Raw genomic sequence first — 16,695 nt, forward strand, 5'->3', positions numbered from 1 at the left:
GATAAATAAACTGAAAGATAAAGGATTCATATTATATTATTTTTTTTGTTTTATCCAAAACCAACAGACATTTCATAAAGATGTTAAATAAATGTTAAAAATGTTTTCATTATGTAATAAAACACTTCAAACAAATAAAACGATGTTCATTAGGTTTTTTTCAATTATTTATTCCATTTCAAAACATGCTATAAAACACAGTCATAGCGACACAAACCCCTAACCCAAATATATGAGTCACTAATTCTTCATTTTTAGCAAAAGTCCTTCAATGGTTTAATTCTCAGTGACACTGTTGGCATTTTGACACTAAATCTGTATTGATTCTTAAATGTGACGATTAAAAAAGGAAGAACCAAGAATCTGATTAGAGGGTCACTGTCTGCAGCCTCACAGGTGTGTGCAAATGATAGGAGGAAGAGGAAGAGGAGGAACAAAGTGTAGGGCGAGAAGAAGGAGGAAGATGAGCAGGAGATAGAGTAGGATCAGCAAAAGAAGAGAATGGAGGAATAGCCTGCAGTAAACAGTGAGGATGGTGGTTCGTTGCATCTGTTGATTGGAGCGATTTGTCCACTTGTCCCAGGCTCACAGTGTCCTGTCCAATGAGAAGCCTGAGCTGGAGTCACATGGTGGTCAGAGCCAGGCCTCCTGCCTTGCTCATGCACGGTAAACCTGGAGCGGAGGGAAAGTCGTGTAACATGACGCGACCGTTCTCGGCTCCGCCTCCTCCGAGGCTGCTTGTGCGCATGGCTGCATCGATGAGTTCCTGTAAGGAGGAGGGACAGGACGCCTCAGACAGGAAGTAAAGACAGCACCATTTAATTGTTTCTCCTACATTCATACTGCAGGTCTTAAAGCAGAACTAAGTAACGTTTTCACCTTAATAAATCCTTCTTGTAGTCCCTGTGAGGGTAATACAAGTGTTTATGGGGTGATTGGGGGTCTTTCATCTCCCCCTGCTGTCTCTGGCCAGAAAACCACGCTTGCAACTTTCCTGCCTCTGGACCAGTACCAGTCTCACAGCTCTGTTCTCATTCTCGCGACAAGACGTACTGCTTTACGACAGCCCAGTACACACTAAAGGTGCGTTCACTTCAATCGTCTGTGATGAGTCGCTTGAACACAGTGGTGTTTTTTGGTCACTTCATTGCTCCAGTGACGTCATTACCAAGGAACAATTGTGTGTATGTGTGTGTGCACAGCAGGGTGACAGGGTAGACAAATGGCTGATCACTTCACTTACCATAAAATATCAATGGTCAACTTATGGAGTTACTAAAGAATGAGTTCACTCAGAATGTTCAGCATCAGGCTGATCCACAGAACGCCACAGGAAATCATTCCTGCCTGTGGCGATCTAACTGTATAATGCATCACTGTAACCTCACAGCTTGATTGCTGTAAATATCTGTATTATATTTGTATTATTATTGTTGTAATTATCTGTATCATATTTGTATTATTGTTGTTGTAATTATCTGTATCATATTTGTATTATTGTTGTAATTATCTGTATCATATTTGTATTATTATTGTTGTAATTATCTGTATCATATTTGTATACAAATTTGTATATAAGTATTATAATTATTAGTTTTATCTATCTTACTTTACTTTATTTCTTACTACTGTAATGTGTGTGTATGTAATCCTTATTTTTAACAGTATTTTACTAAATTAAACACTTATTTAATGTTTATTGTTTCTGTCATCTTTGCTTAACGTTTATTCTTTTATTTGTGATATAAGTGGCTGGGATTAATAAAGGAATTCTAATTCTGATTATTCAAGAAGGTAACGCTTTAATTATGCCCCTGTATGTTTAGGAAGCTTTAATTTTGTGTGATCGTTCATATTACGTATTAAATGCGTCTTCCATCAGTTTGGAATGCGACACGCACCTTTTACGGAAATAAATATTGAGGCCTCTGGTTTCGGTGTGTGTGTGTGTGTGTGTGTGTGTGTGTGTGTGTGTGGCACTGATCATATGTATAATATAATAAATATTTATACATTTTAAGATCTCACTCTCCTTTCACGTCTACTTTTCAGTCCATCCTCCCACGGGGTTTCCCTCCTCCGCACTGCTCCGTCTGGGATGCAGAATTATGACGTTATTGCATTTTGGTGACGTAAAGGTTGAATAGAATGCGTCCTGGCCGTTCAGATAGCAGTCGCATTGCAAAATATCAGATACGTACATATGAAAGTGGCCTGGATCGAATTTGAAAAAAATCAGTATTGTACTTTTTACATAGATGTGAAAAAATGTAATTGACCTGCAGTGGGAACATAGCCAAAGTCCCACTATTAAGAAAGAGATGTAGATGCAATTCTCTGGCCTGTTTATTGCATACTGCAATCATAGATGACTTTGTATATCATTTGTATTTTTTTGGCACGCTTTTTCCCTCGCTCCCTCCTTTTTTTCCTGCTTGCTCTCTTTGTCTTGTTATAATCTAATAGGAGCCTCTCTCTGCATCTAAATCATGGAATTGATCAGCTGGTCTTTCTGCGCTTTTGGTCAAATTTCTTAACGAAGAGTATGTGCATTGGGAGAGTCTGTAAGTCTTGAGGACGTGGAAAACGTCCACCAGATTGGAATTATGACAACAGGTCTGCTGATTGGATCTGGCATTTTCCTGATTTATCGCAAAATTTGGATTATGTTGGCAGCAATATTGGAAGCCGCTTGTCATCAATGGAAGGGGCGGAGCTCTCAGAACTCTTTGATGGATTCCACTGTGGTGAACTTTAAGAGGAGTGGAGAGTTTGTCTCAAGGAGATGGCCACATTAATGGATTGTTGATCGACTGACCAGGAACAATAGGGCTGGCAGTCATGTTGTGGCTTGCCCTCATCTGCTGTGGCTGCTCCCCAGTATTCCCGTATCTGTCCCCGTATGTGACATGATATTGTTTTTCATGTTTCTTGGTCGGGATGTATCTGACACTGAATTGCCCCTTGGGGATAAATAAAGTTTTCTGAATCTGAACTTGTGGCCTGTGTGGCTTCACAAAATGCAGTTTCTGAGAAAAAAACAATAAATGCAGAAGGAATTATGGAATGTTGTCAGATTGTCTTGATCTTGAAAGTTTGTTCCCAGGTCAACACACACGAAGCAGTTCTCAGAAACAATAACTACATACTGGTATAGTGATTCACAGGAATGTCCCAGCATGAGCTGATTGGGTCATATTGGTCAAAATCTGAATTTCATTGGCTGTCTACACAGGTGGGTGTTGCTAAGGGTGATTTCAGACCGGTTTAGTCCAGGACTTAGTCCAAATGTTGTAGGACAGGTGATGATTTTATCACCTTGGTTTGGCTCGCGAGCAACTTCTGATCCACTCCAAACAGCCTCCAGTTCAGTTCCATGAACCAGTTGAGGGGCCATTACTGGAGTGGAGACTTCTCTTGGCAGAGAAGAGGCTTTCATCTATAGGTCAAAGCCAGCGCTGAAAGGCTCAAACATACTCAAGGCCAATTAACTGCAAAGCTCAGATTTTACTACCACACGGACTTCTATGCGTAGTAGTTGTCACACAAAACACTGCTCAGCATTTTATCGACCCGCATTAAATGTAACACTGACCTGCATTTCACCTAGCTGATGAAAGATGAAGATGCTACGAAAGGAGTCCATCGTGCTCCTTAAGAGTGCTCAAAAACTTCTCCATTTGTTCTTTCAAAACAATAGCGCAGCAACAAGTTGTCGTGCTTTTGGTGGTTTTAAAGCCCTGTTTTGCATCGTTGCTGTTTCTCCAAGCAGCGACAGATTCGCTCTAGACTTCATTTGCGTGTTCATGCCGACCAAATGATGAGGACTATCAGAGCAAACGGACCCTAGAGCATTTTAATTTGTCTAGGATCTAGGTCTAGGTCTAGGTCTGAGGACTCACCTTCATCCTTCTGGACTCAATCCTGGACTTGTAGCAGAACTCCACCAGAGCCACCATCATGGCCAGGCCCAGTCCACCAATCAGGATGTAGAAGACACCCGCCACGTTGCTCAGGCTGAGCGCACTTGTCTTGTCCTATCAGTGCAGAGAGGTGTGGTCAGTGGGCGGCCAATGGCGATGCAGTCACATTAACTATATGTTGATCAGAGGCAACGACTCAGGTGACTGCTCTTTACTGGACAGGCACTGCATTATGGGAAATGTAGTGTTGCTCTTCAATCCTGAGTCACAGCCTCTGAGTCTGTGTCTCATGCACAAACATGCACAAACACACAAAAACAACCCAAAACTCAGCATCTGCATTTCTTTACCTTCAGCCTGTTGGACCATGACACTTTCCTTTGATATCACAAGTTCATTTAAATGTCTCGTACAGTATTTCTGCTCATTTAGCATTCATGTATTCATAAACCATCCATACCAGTTGTATTCACGTGCACGGCTGGACAGGATGCCAGTCACACACAAACACAGACAAGCACACACTCACTTCTGCAGGCACTTCACAGACTTACCCTCACAAGCATGTTTGTGCACTGTAGGAGGAAAGCATGCAAACTCCACACTCTTAGAACCCCACTCAGGTCTTTATCAGCATGCACTGGTAGTGGGTGTGGCTTTGCTAGTGGACCCTTTAGGTGGCTTTCCTCTCCAAACTGTCACATTAGCCTCAGACAATCAGCTGGAGTCATGATGAAAATGGCCTGTGTGGGAGGAGCCTTAGTGACGTGTCAACAACAGATTGGAGACAAAGCCATCAGACACAACAGCAGAGGACCGACAGAGGAACAGGAAGTCTGTCTTTCTGTCCACCTTGCTTTGGTCATTGAAACTCATTGATCTGTACTGACTGCAGAATGTTCTGGAGAACCAGAGGAAGCAGAGACAATTACCTCCTATCAGGTCTGTTTCAAACTGCTGCTCAGTTTCTTCACATCATTGATGTCACAGACAGATGTCACTTCCATGAAACAGTGAATTAGCAGCTGTTTGGAGGAAGTCAGTACCAGAGGTGGGAACAAGTCACTTATTCTCAAGTCATGTCATTTAAGTCCAGAGTCAAGTCCAAAGTCCTCAACTTTAATTTACAAGTCTTAACAAGTCATGAGTAGATAATGTATCACAGCTAGTGGCATTTTACAGAGCAAGTTTATTCAACTGATACAAACAATAAATTACATACTGTATTTGTCAAATAATAGTGATATACTGATTTGGTTTGTTTATAAAACCATGTCAGATTATTATTTTTTGAGACAAAGCGACACTGTGAATGTGTAGACCAGCTGCCCCAAACACGCCCACCAAATAACAACCTAGGCCTAATTAACCTGGACGGCAAGATGCTGAAATGTCTTGCTGCAACAGAACTGAGGATCTAAAGACATACACAAGAAGAAGGAGAGATTTTAAAATATCCATAGTTCCTCTGTTAATCAAACAAACAATAATCATGCTGGGAAGTAGAACGAGGTATAATTTTTCCAAATCAATTATCAATCATGGTATAATCTTTAAATCCAAAGGATTTCACTCTTGCAATACATTTTCTTTGCTAGCGAGTGCACGTCTCAGCCTAGCTTGATGTTTTAGCTGCTTCCTGATTGGCTGTCAGTTTGTTTAAGGTGGACTTGTCAATCAAAGTCCAGTTTGCAGAGTGCCGTCCAGCAGAGGTTTGAGCAGACTTATTGAACAATAATAATGATTTCATTTAATCAAATCTTTTGTCATGGAAAGATAGGAAGTCAAGTCTTCGCGAGTTAACAGTCTAAAATCTGAGTTAAGTCACGAGTCATTTGTGTTCAATAAGTCGATTTGCAAGTCCTTCGAGTCAAGTTGAGTCTAAAGTCATTAAATTTGTGATTTGAGTCCAAGGCTGTGTTTTAAACATCACACTAATGTACTACACATTACAAACTCAATAAGTATATACCGTCTACTATAAACTATTAGTATGATTGGGATGATGAGCGTTCCCACTGAAGTATACAGTACTTCCAAGTTTCCCAAGATGCATTTGGAACCTATGACGGCATAAACCTGAAGCACACTGAGGCTAAATCTCTCTTGATTCTCCAGCTTTGACAGTTCTGAAAACATTTTACGTGATAAAGTGACCAAGTAGAATATCAACATGTGCTCATTTGATCCATGAAACTCACGTATACACATTTTATGCGGAGATTTTGGAGATTTTCGGAGACCCTCCATTGTGCTACTGGCAAAACTTCCGGTGAACTTCAAAACAAAAGCCCTATTTTCAAAAGAGATAAAAAAAAGTTTGGGAAGAAAAGAAGAGATACTTTTATTTTGAAACGGGGAGGTTTGATTTTTAGTTTGAAACCGGTCCCAGGACCATTTTACATTCTGCTCGCAATGCAGCATGGGGCGGTTGAGTATGACTAGTGTGCCCAACGTGCATACTTAATGTCCCCATATAGCATACATCTGGGTATTTCTCACGTGATTAATCTTTCCATACTATCTAATGTGAATGCAATACATATTCACTTTGACATCAGATTTATTATGAGTAGTATGCAGTGTTGGGCGGTAACGCGTTACCGCCCCAACGTCACTTTTTACAGTAACTAGTACTGTAACGCCATATTTTTCTAAAGAAATAACGCCGTTACCATTACAATATGATGCAGGACGTGCTTCTCAGAGTGGAAATACTTGCATTATTTTTGTCTCCAAAAGATGCATCAGTGAAGCTAAGCTAACACTGCGGCTGGATTTTAACGGACTGTGACTGTTACCCAGGGACAGGTCAGCCAAACTATTGCACGGTATGTTGTTGTACATATGCAGCCTGTCGCTGCTCCTGAGTCACTGCTAACAGCAGCTCATTAGCCTGATATGTTTAGCATTGTGTAGCTGAGAAAAATGCAGTGAATGTTTTTCCACATTTATTTTTAAAAGCATTTTTAACAGCAGAATGTGCACCTGGAATATGCACAGCTTACTTTACATTACTGTGCTAAGGCTGAAAAATTACAGTTTTAATTTTGGAGCAGCTGTTTTGTGCTTTATATACACATCATATATGGTTGTTTTATAGCAGTTGATCAGCAGTGGATTATTATATTATTACAGCACTAATATGAAGCTGTATGGACACAAATGACCCAAAATAAATAATACACTCTTTAATTCTAAGTAACTCAAAAGTTACTTTTTCCAGTAACGCATTACTTTTTGGTTAAGTAATCAAAATAGTAACTGAGTTACTTTGTGAATGAAGTAACTAGTAACAGTAACTAGTTACTTTTTTTTAGTAACTAGCACAACACTGGTCGTCTGTTAGTATGACATTTACAACACAGCCCAAGTCAAGTCCAAGTCATGTGATTAGAGTCCACACCTCGGATTAGAACTTACAGACCCTCATGTCTGTTCATTTTGAATCAGTTTCATATTATTCTGTTTGAGCCGATTCATAAGAAAACAATTTTATTATGCGCTATTTTTTAACTTGCTTTGGCATGCTTTACCTTACTACACAGATATGACTTCCTATTGGATGATTTATAATCAAGTCCTGCCCGTTCCTCAATTAGCCACTCTTTTGAATGAACGAGTTTTGATCAACTGTACTCTTTGCAAACCCTTATGTTCAGTTTACGTTTAGTTCTGTATCTCTGATGTATTTCTGGTTTCAGTTGAATTCAATGGCAAAAAGAGCGAGGCTGACCTGCTTCTGAGACTTTGATACCTGACTTGTTTTAATCCTAATGATCAGACCAGCAGAGGTTAGCGATGTGTCAGACATTTAATGGTTGTTCTTCAGAACGTTCAGCAGCTCACAGACACTCTGAGCTGCGAGTGTCATCGAAGCTTCCTCAGATAGAAACAGAGGAACCTTCAGTGACAGCAGTAAAAGTTCCACCTCTGATCTCAGCAAGTTCATCACATCTAAAAAGTCCCGAGTTCATCTGGTCTAACTCAGCCCACGCCCCCATATACGACCCAATAGGACTGAAAACATGTCAGTCCCACCAAAGAAGGCCAGAACAGAACCAATGAAAAGGAAAGACTAAAACCAGACCAGTGAAACAAAAACTATGGGTTTTTAAGTAAACCATAACCAATGACTCAAAAGAAAAATGGACAAAATGAAAAGTGAGGCAAAACCAACAAAAGACTAAATCCAAATCTGAGGCTTAAAATAAACCTAATTCTCAAAATCAATGTCACTTAAACAAGTGACTCAAAACACAAATTGTAAATAAAAAATAAACCAAAATGACTAGAAACTAAGTAGTCACTCAAAGTCCCCAAAACCAAACCTGGTACTAAAACCAAACGACAAAAAGCAAATCACAGATTCAAACTTCCAACTATTCTAGGTACTAGAACCAAACCTGAGACTAAAACCAAACAAAAAGCCCAAAACATTAGTAAACAAGTGACTAAAACAAAAGCTGTAATTCAAAAACAAACCACTGAATCAAATCTGATGAATGAATGAATCACACTACACGCTGCACCATGTAAACACTGAAAGGACTTGTCTGATATTTTCTCACATGTGCCTCAGCAGAAACCTTCTGAGGAAGTCTAGTTTTTCCTAAGTTAGGAGCTCTGCCCCTTTTTCTTCACAAAGACAACCTGCTTAGTTGTGTGGGGCTGATGCAGGGAGGGGGGTATCGGATGTGTGTGATTAGCAGGGAGGGTTTGGGGCTTAGCATTCAGGACCGGCAGCCTGGAGGACTGACCTTTCTCCCAGAGTCCTTGTGTCCGCACTCGCCCTTGTCATACCACCACTTGTTTTTCAACTTGTCTAAGACAGCCTGTTCATTGAGCTTCAGAACGGCAAGGTTTACCGGGATTCTTCCCAGGGGCAGCAAGGGTGGGAGTGGGGGTGTTGGGGGGGAGGGGGGAATAACATAAATAACATTATGCACTGTCATGTTATCTTATGTTATTATTCAGCTGCACAGCAAAGTTGGCCTAAAGCTGCGCTAGCAGTAGAGACGCTGTGAAGAGCAAAAACATGGACAGACAGACAGACACAGAAAAGACAAAGAAAAACAAACAGGTCCAAGAAAACACAGACAGAGAGAACAGATGATAGAACACAGACACATTCTGATAACATCGAGCTAAGAATGTTCCTCTGGTTCTATGAAGTCCATGTGCAGGTCTTGTCGAGTTTCATTAAAGGTCCCATGTCATCTCCATTTGTTCTAAGAACCCCAAAAACTTAGTATTGGAGGTTTATTTTCCAAAACTCGCCTGTTTTCCAAAGTTTTAGCCTCTAAAAAGTCACTTTCTGAGCAACTCTACACAAACAGGCTGATTTGCATCCTACGTATGCATATTCATCAGTGGGCGTGTCTATAGACAGGACACTGACTTCCTCCTCCTCCCACCCATTCTGTAGCCGCGCTCATGCTGCTTTATAAACACGAGACAGAGCGTGGGGGTGGGCCGTTCACCGGTACATACATAGACTGTAGAAAATATATACATAGCACTGCGCGAAGGACGCTGAAATGCTCACCTTCGTGGGCGTGTCTGTTTACATGTCAATCACGGCAGAGAACTTCCTGGAGGTGTGGCTTCTCCAGCTCAGTGCCGTGTCAAATTGGTCATCAAAGTGAGAACGCGTCATCAAATTGGAGCGAGGTGTTTGGGCTCACCCTGCAGTAAGAAAGGAGCAAATCACCCTCTAACTAATGATTGAGGGAATCAATGAAAAAACACTTTGGGCATGTGTATGAAGCCCTATTAGACCTTTATGATATTTAAAGCACAGAAAAGTTGATTTAGCGTAACATGGGCCCTTTAACAACAAGGTCATCTATGACCCTTTATGAAGTGGTTTTCCTGAACTAACAAGTCTCTCAGTACAATTTTTGTTTTGGTTTCACAGATGATAGGTTTAGTTCTTTATTTTCTTAAGAAATATTCCACACAGAAAGTCTTTCCCTCAGTTCACGCCCAGTCTGCGTATTCCACTCTGTATTCAGCTCTGTGAGGCTCAAGCTGCCCCCAACAGAACTCCCCAATCCCAGCCACGAGGAAGACTATCACACTGGCACTTAGGCTGCTTTCACACCGGTTTAGTCCTGGGCTCAGTCTGAATGGGCGGAGAACAGGGGCCTCGTGTATAAAGAAAAAACGGTACTTCTCAATCCACAGACAGGTGTACGCTCGTAAAAATTTAGATGTTTGAATCTGTGCATAGGACTGGAACCACATTCTTATCATTTGAACATCTGTGTTGATGTGAGTGCAAATATGCCTCCTCCTTGTCCACGCCCATGCATACGTAAATCATATTGAAATGTGATTAGCATCGGAATTCCCCTCTGCGTGATTACAAAAAGGTGCGCTCTGACCACCAGTAACACAGAAAAGATATTTTTAAAATTATTTGACCAACAGCAACATGTATGACAGATGATTCAACAGCAAAGATACTTCAATGAATATAGACTAACGGTTTAATTTCTATGAATATTTTACTAAAAATAAGTCCTCTATGATCACCTTCTGTCTTCTTAAGCGTGGCTAAAAAGCATTTAATCTCCTCATTGGTTTGTTCAATTGATATGAGGTTTAAAATTGTTGTTAATTTGGTACTTGACCCTAATATTGCAAAGTTTGGTCAAAATATTCCCAGCAGTTATGCTGTTATGCTACATTTTTCAAAAGTAATGCTTGTGTGACTGAATTCTCACTCCTCCCCAAACTGATCCTGGACCTGTGATGAGATGCTTGAGAAACCCACCATAGGCACAACCCCTAAACCAGCTGAGCTGAGAAGAAATAGACAAAAAAAACTCAGACACTCTCCCCTTTTCTTCTTTTCTGAGAAAGATTACCACAGAACTCTGGCACTCCCCAGCGGAGGCACGACCCACACTTTGTAAACCCCTGTTCTGGAGCATAAGTACATTTTATGAGACAATCATTTTCACCGGCACCACAGACGTTCACGGGAGACAGATGCCCCACCAGACCTTGTGCCGTACGGAATGAAGTTTGACGAGGAAGGAGTCGCCTCATGCCTCGACGAGCATAACGGGTGCAAGAGCCCGTTATCACTGCTTGCAGTTTTAATTTTGATTTTGATCTTTAAAAAGGCTAGAACTATTGTAGAAAAGACGAGATGGAAGTTTAAACAGGAAAAAAAAACAAGGCAACAGGATGAGCTTTTGGGTCCGTTGAGGTGACATTAAAGGTGCAGTCTGCAACTCTTATAAAAGTGATTTTTTTTGTCATATTAGCTAAAGCTGTCACTATGTAAGGACAGCTTTACATGAAACTAATAGTTTGTATTAAAAAAAAAAAAAAAAACACTGAGCCCCACCCCCTGCTGCTCCTGCAGCCTTTGGCAGATTGCCAGAATGCACCACGACCGAGCAAAAAGAACCAATCAGAGCCAGGATTGTGTTTGATGGGCTGTCTGACAGCTGTTGCTCACAGTCCCCGCCCCTTTCCCTGAGCTAGCTCTCTTTTTTACAGTGTATGGTCTGGAGGAGTAGAAGATGGAATTGGTGACTTTTCTGCTTGAAAGGTAATTACTGCTGCTTGATTTACATTATGTTTGATTTGTAATTGTTACACTAGAACTCTGTGGTGCATGTGTTGTTCATGTGCGCACAGCAGCCTCCGTGTGGGCTGCTGTAACTGACACTGTGTTGTTGCTGCTGCTGAGGTGTGTACATTCAGAGAGAGAAGCGCTGCAGTAAAATGTTTTTAACAGAGCATGTGATGTTGCTGTCAAGCTAACGTTAGCTTGTTAGCTCCTCTGAAGGAGGGACTTTGGAAAGTTTGGAGACAGGGCAAGAGAGCAGCGGAGAGGGAGGGGGAGAGAGGGATCTGAGAGTGGCGGACTGCACCTTTAACCTCGTAAACGAAATACACAAATCAGCCTGGTGATGGATGCATGTGGCTATTTATATATCTCTGAGCCAATTAGCAGAGAGACGATGAAGTGGCCAAGGGTGCTGAGAAACTTTAATGACACACTGTTTAAAGGACCTCAGCAAACACTCAAAGTAGGGAAGCACACAGCGGCTGATTATTCATATTTAGAAAGTGATTACGTTCAAATATGGGCTCTTTTTGAGAGAAGGTGAGATTTCATGCCACCTTAATTCCCCCCCAAGAGAAAAAAAGGAGGGGTGTCACATCAACACTATGACATGGTGTTAACTCTTAATTCTAACTTTTTTAGAGACCTGGTGTAGGCTATCAGTTACATTTTGTTAAATAATTTGATTAAACAGAGTCATGCACACGACCCCCAAGTAAGGTCTGCTTTTCAACTGATAATTTGTCCAAGTCACTGGAGGCTTTTCCAACAAATGTTACAATAAAGAATTCATAAGAAACAAGTAGAAACTATTTCCCCAAATGTTCTTTAAATTTAGATTCAAAGTGTTAGATACATGGTAAGAAGCACTATAGTACATGTTGTTCATGACTCAGAATTATGTTTCTAATCATCTCAGAAATGGCTAAAAAAAACAGAATTACTGGTGGTAGTCATAACAATGACAGAGGCTCCGAGAAGAGACCTTGGTAAATGCTATCAGTATGATAGTATCTGACCTGCTTAGAGCAGTCTGACCAGAAGAGATTCTGTATTCACATATACAGTAACCCCCCCAATATAAAAGGGTTAGGTGCAACAATACACATTTTTTGCAACCCTAACCCTGACGGGGGCCTCGGGGTGGGGGGGTTGGGATAGCGGTTGGTTTATTTTAAATTGGGTTTCTGGAAGATCAAAAGAGAGATGTAATTTTAAGTTTTATCAGGTTATACAATGATGCTGGAATCTATAAACTGTAACTTGTTGACTTTTTAGTTGTAATTGGCATGGAAATGTAATAAACTGGGGAACCATGTTAGTTTTATGGCTTCACACACACATACGTAGGTAAAACATTTTAAAACATGTTTCATATCAAGTTTAACCACTATCTGTCAGTTATCTTGAGTATCATTTTATCATATATTGAGGTTTCATTTATTCAGACAGTCTTTAAAAGATATTCCTGAAAAACCTTGTCTGAATAAACAAAACCTCAACCTCAACAGATGAGAACACATCACATAAAAAAGGGACAAAAAAAAAAAAAAAAAAAAAAGGGAAGAAACGAGGTTGGATGTAAAATTAACTGTGTTCAAATTAGGGGACGGATCTGGATAAGCATAATGCTTTTTTCCGTCGCCCTTTCCGGCATGAAAAAGGACAAAAAAAGGACAAAAAAAGGACAAAAAAAAAAAAAAAAAAACAATGATGTGATTTTGCTCTAAATGTCAAATGAATTTCTGTGAATGCAACCATGTCGGAAATTAACTGAATAAATAAAATTAAAAAAAAAAAACATACAATTAAAAAAGAAGACAAAATTAATTTAGCTGGAACTATCATTTTGTCTTTGTTTTTTTTTTTAAATAAATTGAAATTGAGGGGTATATACTGACAGAAAAAAGTCTCAGTCACCCACACCAAAGACTATATTACAAATATTTTAATTGATTAGGAAGCCTAACAAGGTAACTAAGAAATGAGAAACAAACTGGATGATAGATAATAATGTTTAGTGTCTTTTACAGCTGATTTAAGACATATTTATCATAAAAGATGCTAACAGGAAGCTAACACAAGAGGAATATTAAATTTTATCTAGCTCTTTATTAATTTAATTTGAACTTAAGTAATTAATTACAAAATTGGAATTGACTTTCATTGTGGAAAAAAAACAATTTTAATTGGGAAAAAATGCTGATTACCATAACCATATTTCATTTCTAATCGAAGATGGATAATTGAAGAAGTAATTGTAATTGACGCCAACCCTGGTTGGCGCCGTGTCTCACAAATGTTTATATTGGTCGGAGGAAGAACAAACTGTGTTGGAGGAGAGCGGAGGGAGAAAGAAGCTGCAAAAATAATTTACCATGATGAGTTGAGCCTTTGAGGATGAGAGGGCTCTGTTGCTCGGCAACCAAGGTCACAGTGTGCCAGCATCGCTGAGTCAGACATAAGTCGGTGGGTGGGGCTTTGGTCAAGTAAGGGTTTACGTACCAGGACTCACTTCCTGTTTGCAGGAAGACTTTTAGAGGCGGGGCTGTAAACACCTGATAATGAAGCTTCCTGCTGTTGTTCCCACGGTAACCTGCTGAGCTTTTACTGAATCCTGCACAGTTTGCTCTTGTTGTCAATTTCAAAGCAGAAGCTCTCATCTTCCTCTTCAGTGTCCACACCATCACTTCTGAGGTTGCTATGACGATTAAAAGGGTCACTGCACTGTTTCCAACGGGATGTGGATGTTTGCAGCTGTTGCCATGGTGATCACAGCATATTTAAGACATAAAGATTAGCAAATTGACTTCATGTGCTGAATAAAGAATCCTGCAGAAGTAGCAAGAATGAGTCCAGCACCAGGACTACAGTGTCTGTAGTTAAGTGTCAGTCGACTACAGCACATGTCAAACTCAAGGCCCGGGGACCAAATACAGCCCTTTAAAACATCCAATTAGGCCCGCAGGGGGAAAGTAAAAATGGCTGAGAAAACCAAATGATTTAGTTGTGGATATAAAGTATCAGTAGGACTGCAAAGGGGCGTAAAAAATATAGAGCAGATTTCCACAGGAACTGAAGCTTGGGAATATTCAAAATGTAGAAACTTTGGCAACATTTTACTTGAAGTTTTATGCATAAGGCTGATATAACACAGTCATTATTATGACATGACACCTGTCATTAGCATGAATCAGGTGTTACCCTATAACTACCTAACCCCACTAGATCCCGCCACCTAACCCAAAAAATGCCAACATAGCTCCAAAGGTGTTACAATTTAGCAAATGACACTTAATGACAGCCTTCATGACACCTTATTCATGACAAATAATGACAGTGTAATGTCAGCCTTATCTGCTGGGGTTGGCAGTTTTTAAATGCTGCTGAAGTCATTTTTACTCTGAAATTGTTGGAAGAAACCACATTTTTCCCAAATCCTGCTCTTTCTTCAAATTATTTCATAAAATTTCCCCAAATTAAGTAGATATAGTCACTCCCAGTCACCTATTGCAGGGATATTGTCAGTGTTTAATGTACTATATACTTTTATCATATAAACATGGAAATGCAAAGTTGCACTAATTGCACAATTGTTCGATTCCCAACCTCTGCGGCCCATTTGAGATCAAAATGTATCTGTATTTGGCCTCTGAATTAAATTGAGTTCGACAGAATCTGTGCTTTAGCGCGTCTGTCAGTGTCTGTCCTTTAAGGCTTTGTGAGTTGAGCAACAGACAAACTAAAATCACTTATAGTCGACAGCAAAAACATGAAAAACAGACAAAAAAGACAGAGGATAACAGACATACTTACTGACAGAATGCGGAGTGAGTCAGTAGAGTGTGTAGATAGTGGGCAGACATACAGACACACTAACAGACAGAGACAGACAGAGGGACGGACGAAGACAAAGGTGTGTGAACAACAAACAAACAAGCAAAGGAGAGAAAGACAGACAGGCACACAGATTAGGAGACTGACAGTTGGACGAACAGACAGTCAACAGTGTCAACATCCTGGTGATCTACAGACCATAACATTATACACACTAATATCCTGCAGTGCAGTAGTCAAACACAGCCGTTAAACAGTTTTAAGGAAACTAAACGTATGTGATCATCTCAGCAACTGAAGAACAGAAAACAAAGAGTGTGTGCAGCAGGGGGCGCTACAGAGTTAAACCAGGGGTTCCAAACTCTATCTCACATTATTTACAGCTCTAATATCAGTTCTAACACAAATCAGAATCAGAATTATTTTAAATCTAATCTAGTTTTGTCGACTAAATCCTCTACAGATTAAGTCGACTGAAATGCCTCTTAAACATTATTATTCCACTGGAAACGTTCAAATTCACCACAGAGTTAAAATGTATACTGAGCCCCAGACAACATGACATAGTGAAGACATTTTGTTATTTGTGGCCTTAATTAATAATTTTTTTTTTTACCACGTCACGTCTGTGGCTCCGCATTGTTAGCTTTTTATTGAAAGATTATCAAATCTTACTTGAAATGAGGTCAAATATTCATTAGACGTTTCTGATGGTCGTAAATCGACTCCATATTTGCATAATGGGACATCAGGTGTCGTATCTAATAACCTTTAATAAAACTAAACTTTAAAGTTATTTAGAAAACAGATTTTTATGGTGATTTTTGTTATTATTGAAAATACTAATTGACTTTGCATATTGTGATGTCACCATTAGAAATGGTGTCAGCGTTGGATTGTTCACCCACTAATAGGGAACATGAGCTGGGATTAGACCATAGTGGGATAGGTTAGTGTGACCCTACTGATGATGTGTTGTTGCAATAGTAACTGTAATAAGAAATCATAAGAAATCAGCAATAAGAAGGTCATAATTCTTTAAGGCGTAAACCAGAGCTGAGCAACTGGCAGCGTGAGAAATTTTGTGCAGGCCCCAAATGACTCCAAAGACACACAAACTTACAAAATGCCAACAAAAATATATAAAATGACTCTAAAAAACACACATTACAGAGATAAAATACACTAAATTAATCAAAAAAACTGAAAAATATACTAAATGACTTCAAAAACACAAAACGAGACCAAAAAACACTCAATGATGTCAAAAAAACAAAAACGAACATATACAACATGACAGAAAAAGGTAGAAAATGAGTCCAAAAATACACAAAATTACTCTTA

At 39.8% G+C, this 16,695-nt stretch overlaps 1 protein-coding gene across 4 annotated transcripts in view; it reads right to left on the bottom strand.

The window, feature by feature from the left end:
• Nucleotides 1–222: 222 nt before the first annotated feature.
• LOC114475479 (glutamate receptor 1-like) overlaps nucleotides 223–16,695 on the bottom strand; it is a 66,409-nt gene continuing 49,936 nt past the window's right edge. For 2 of the 4 annotated variants that reach the window (XM_028466324.1, XM_028466322.1), the window contains 3 exons: nucleotides 8,684–8,798; nucleotides 3,903–4,037; nucleotides 223–766 (listed from right to left, as the gene is read on the bottom strand). In XM_028466324.1, coding sequence (XP_028322125.1) covers nucleotides 623–766; nucleotides 3,903–4,037; nucleotides 8,684–8,798 — 394 coding nt within the window. In that variant the 3' untranslated portion in view covers nucleotides 223–622. Of the gene's footprint in view, nucleotides 767–3,902; nucleotides 4,038–8,683; nucleotides 8,799–15,320; nucleotides 15,390–16,695 lie in introns of those variants that run through there. The other 2 variants (XR_003675471.1, XM_028466321.1) reach the window with 2 other exon arrangements.

This window comes from Gouania willdenowi, chromosome 14 (genome assembly GCF_900634775.1).
Source record: "Gouania willdenowi chromosome 14, fGouWil2.1, whole genome shotgun sequence".
Classification (NCBI taxonomy): Eukaryota; Metazoa; Chordata; class Actinopteri; order Blenniiformes; family Gobiesocidae; genus Gouania; species Gouania willdenowi.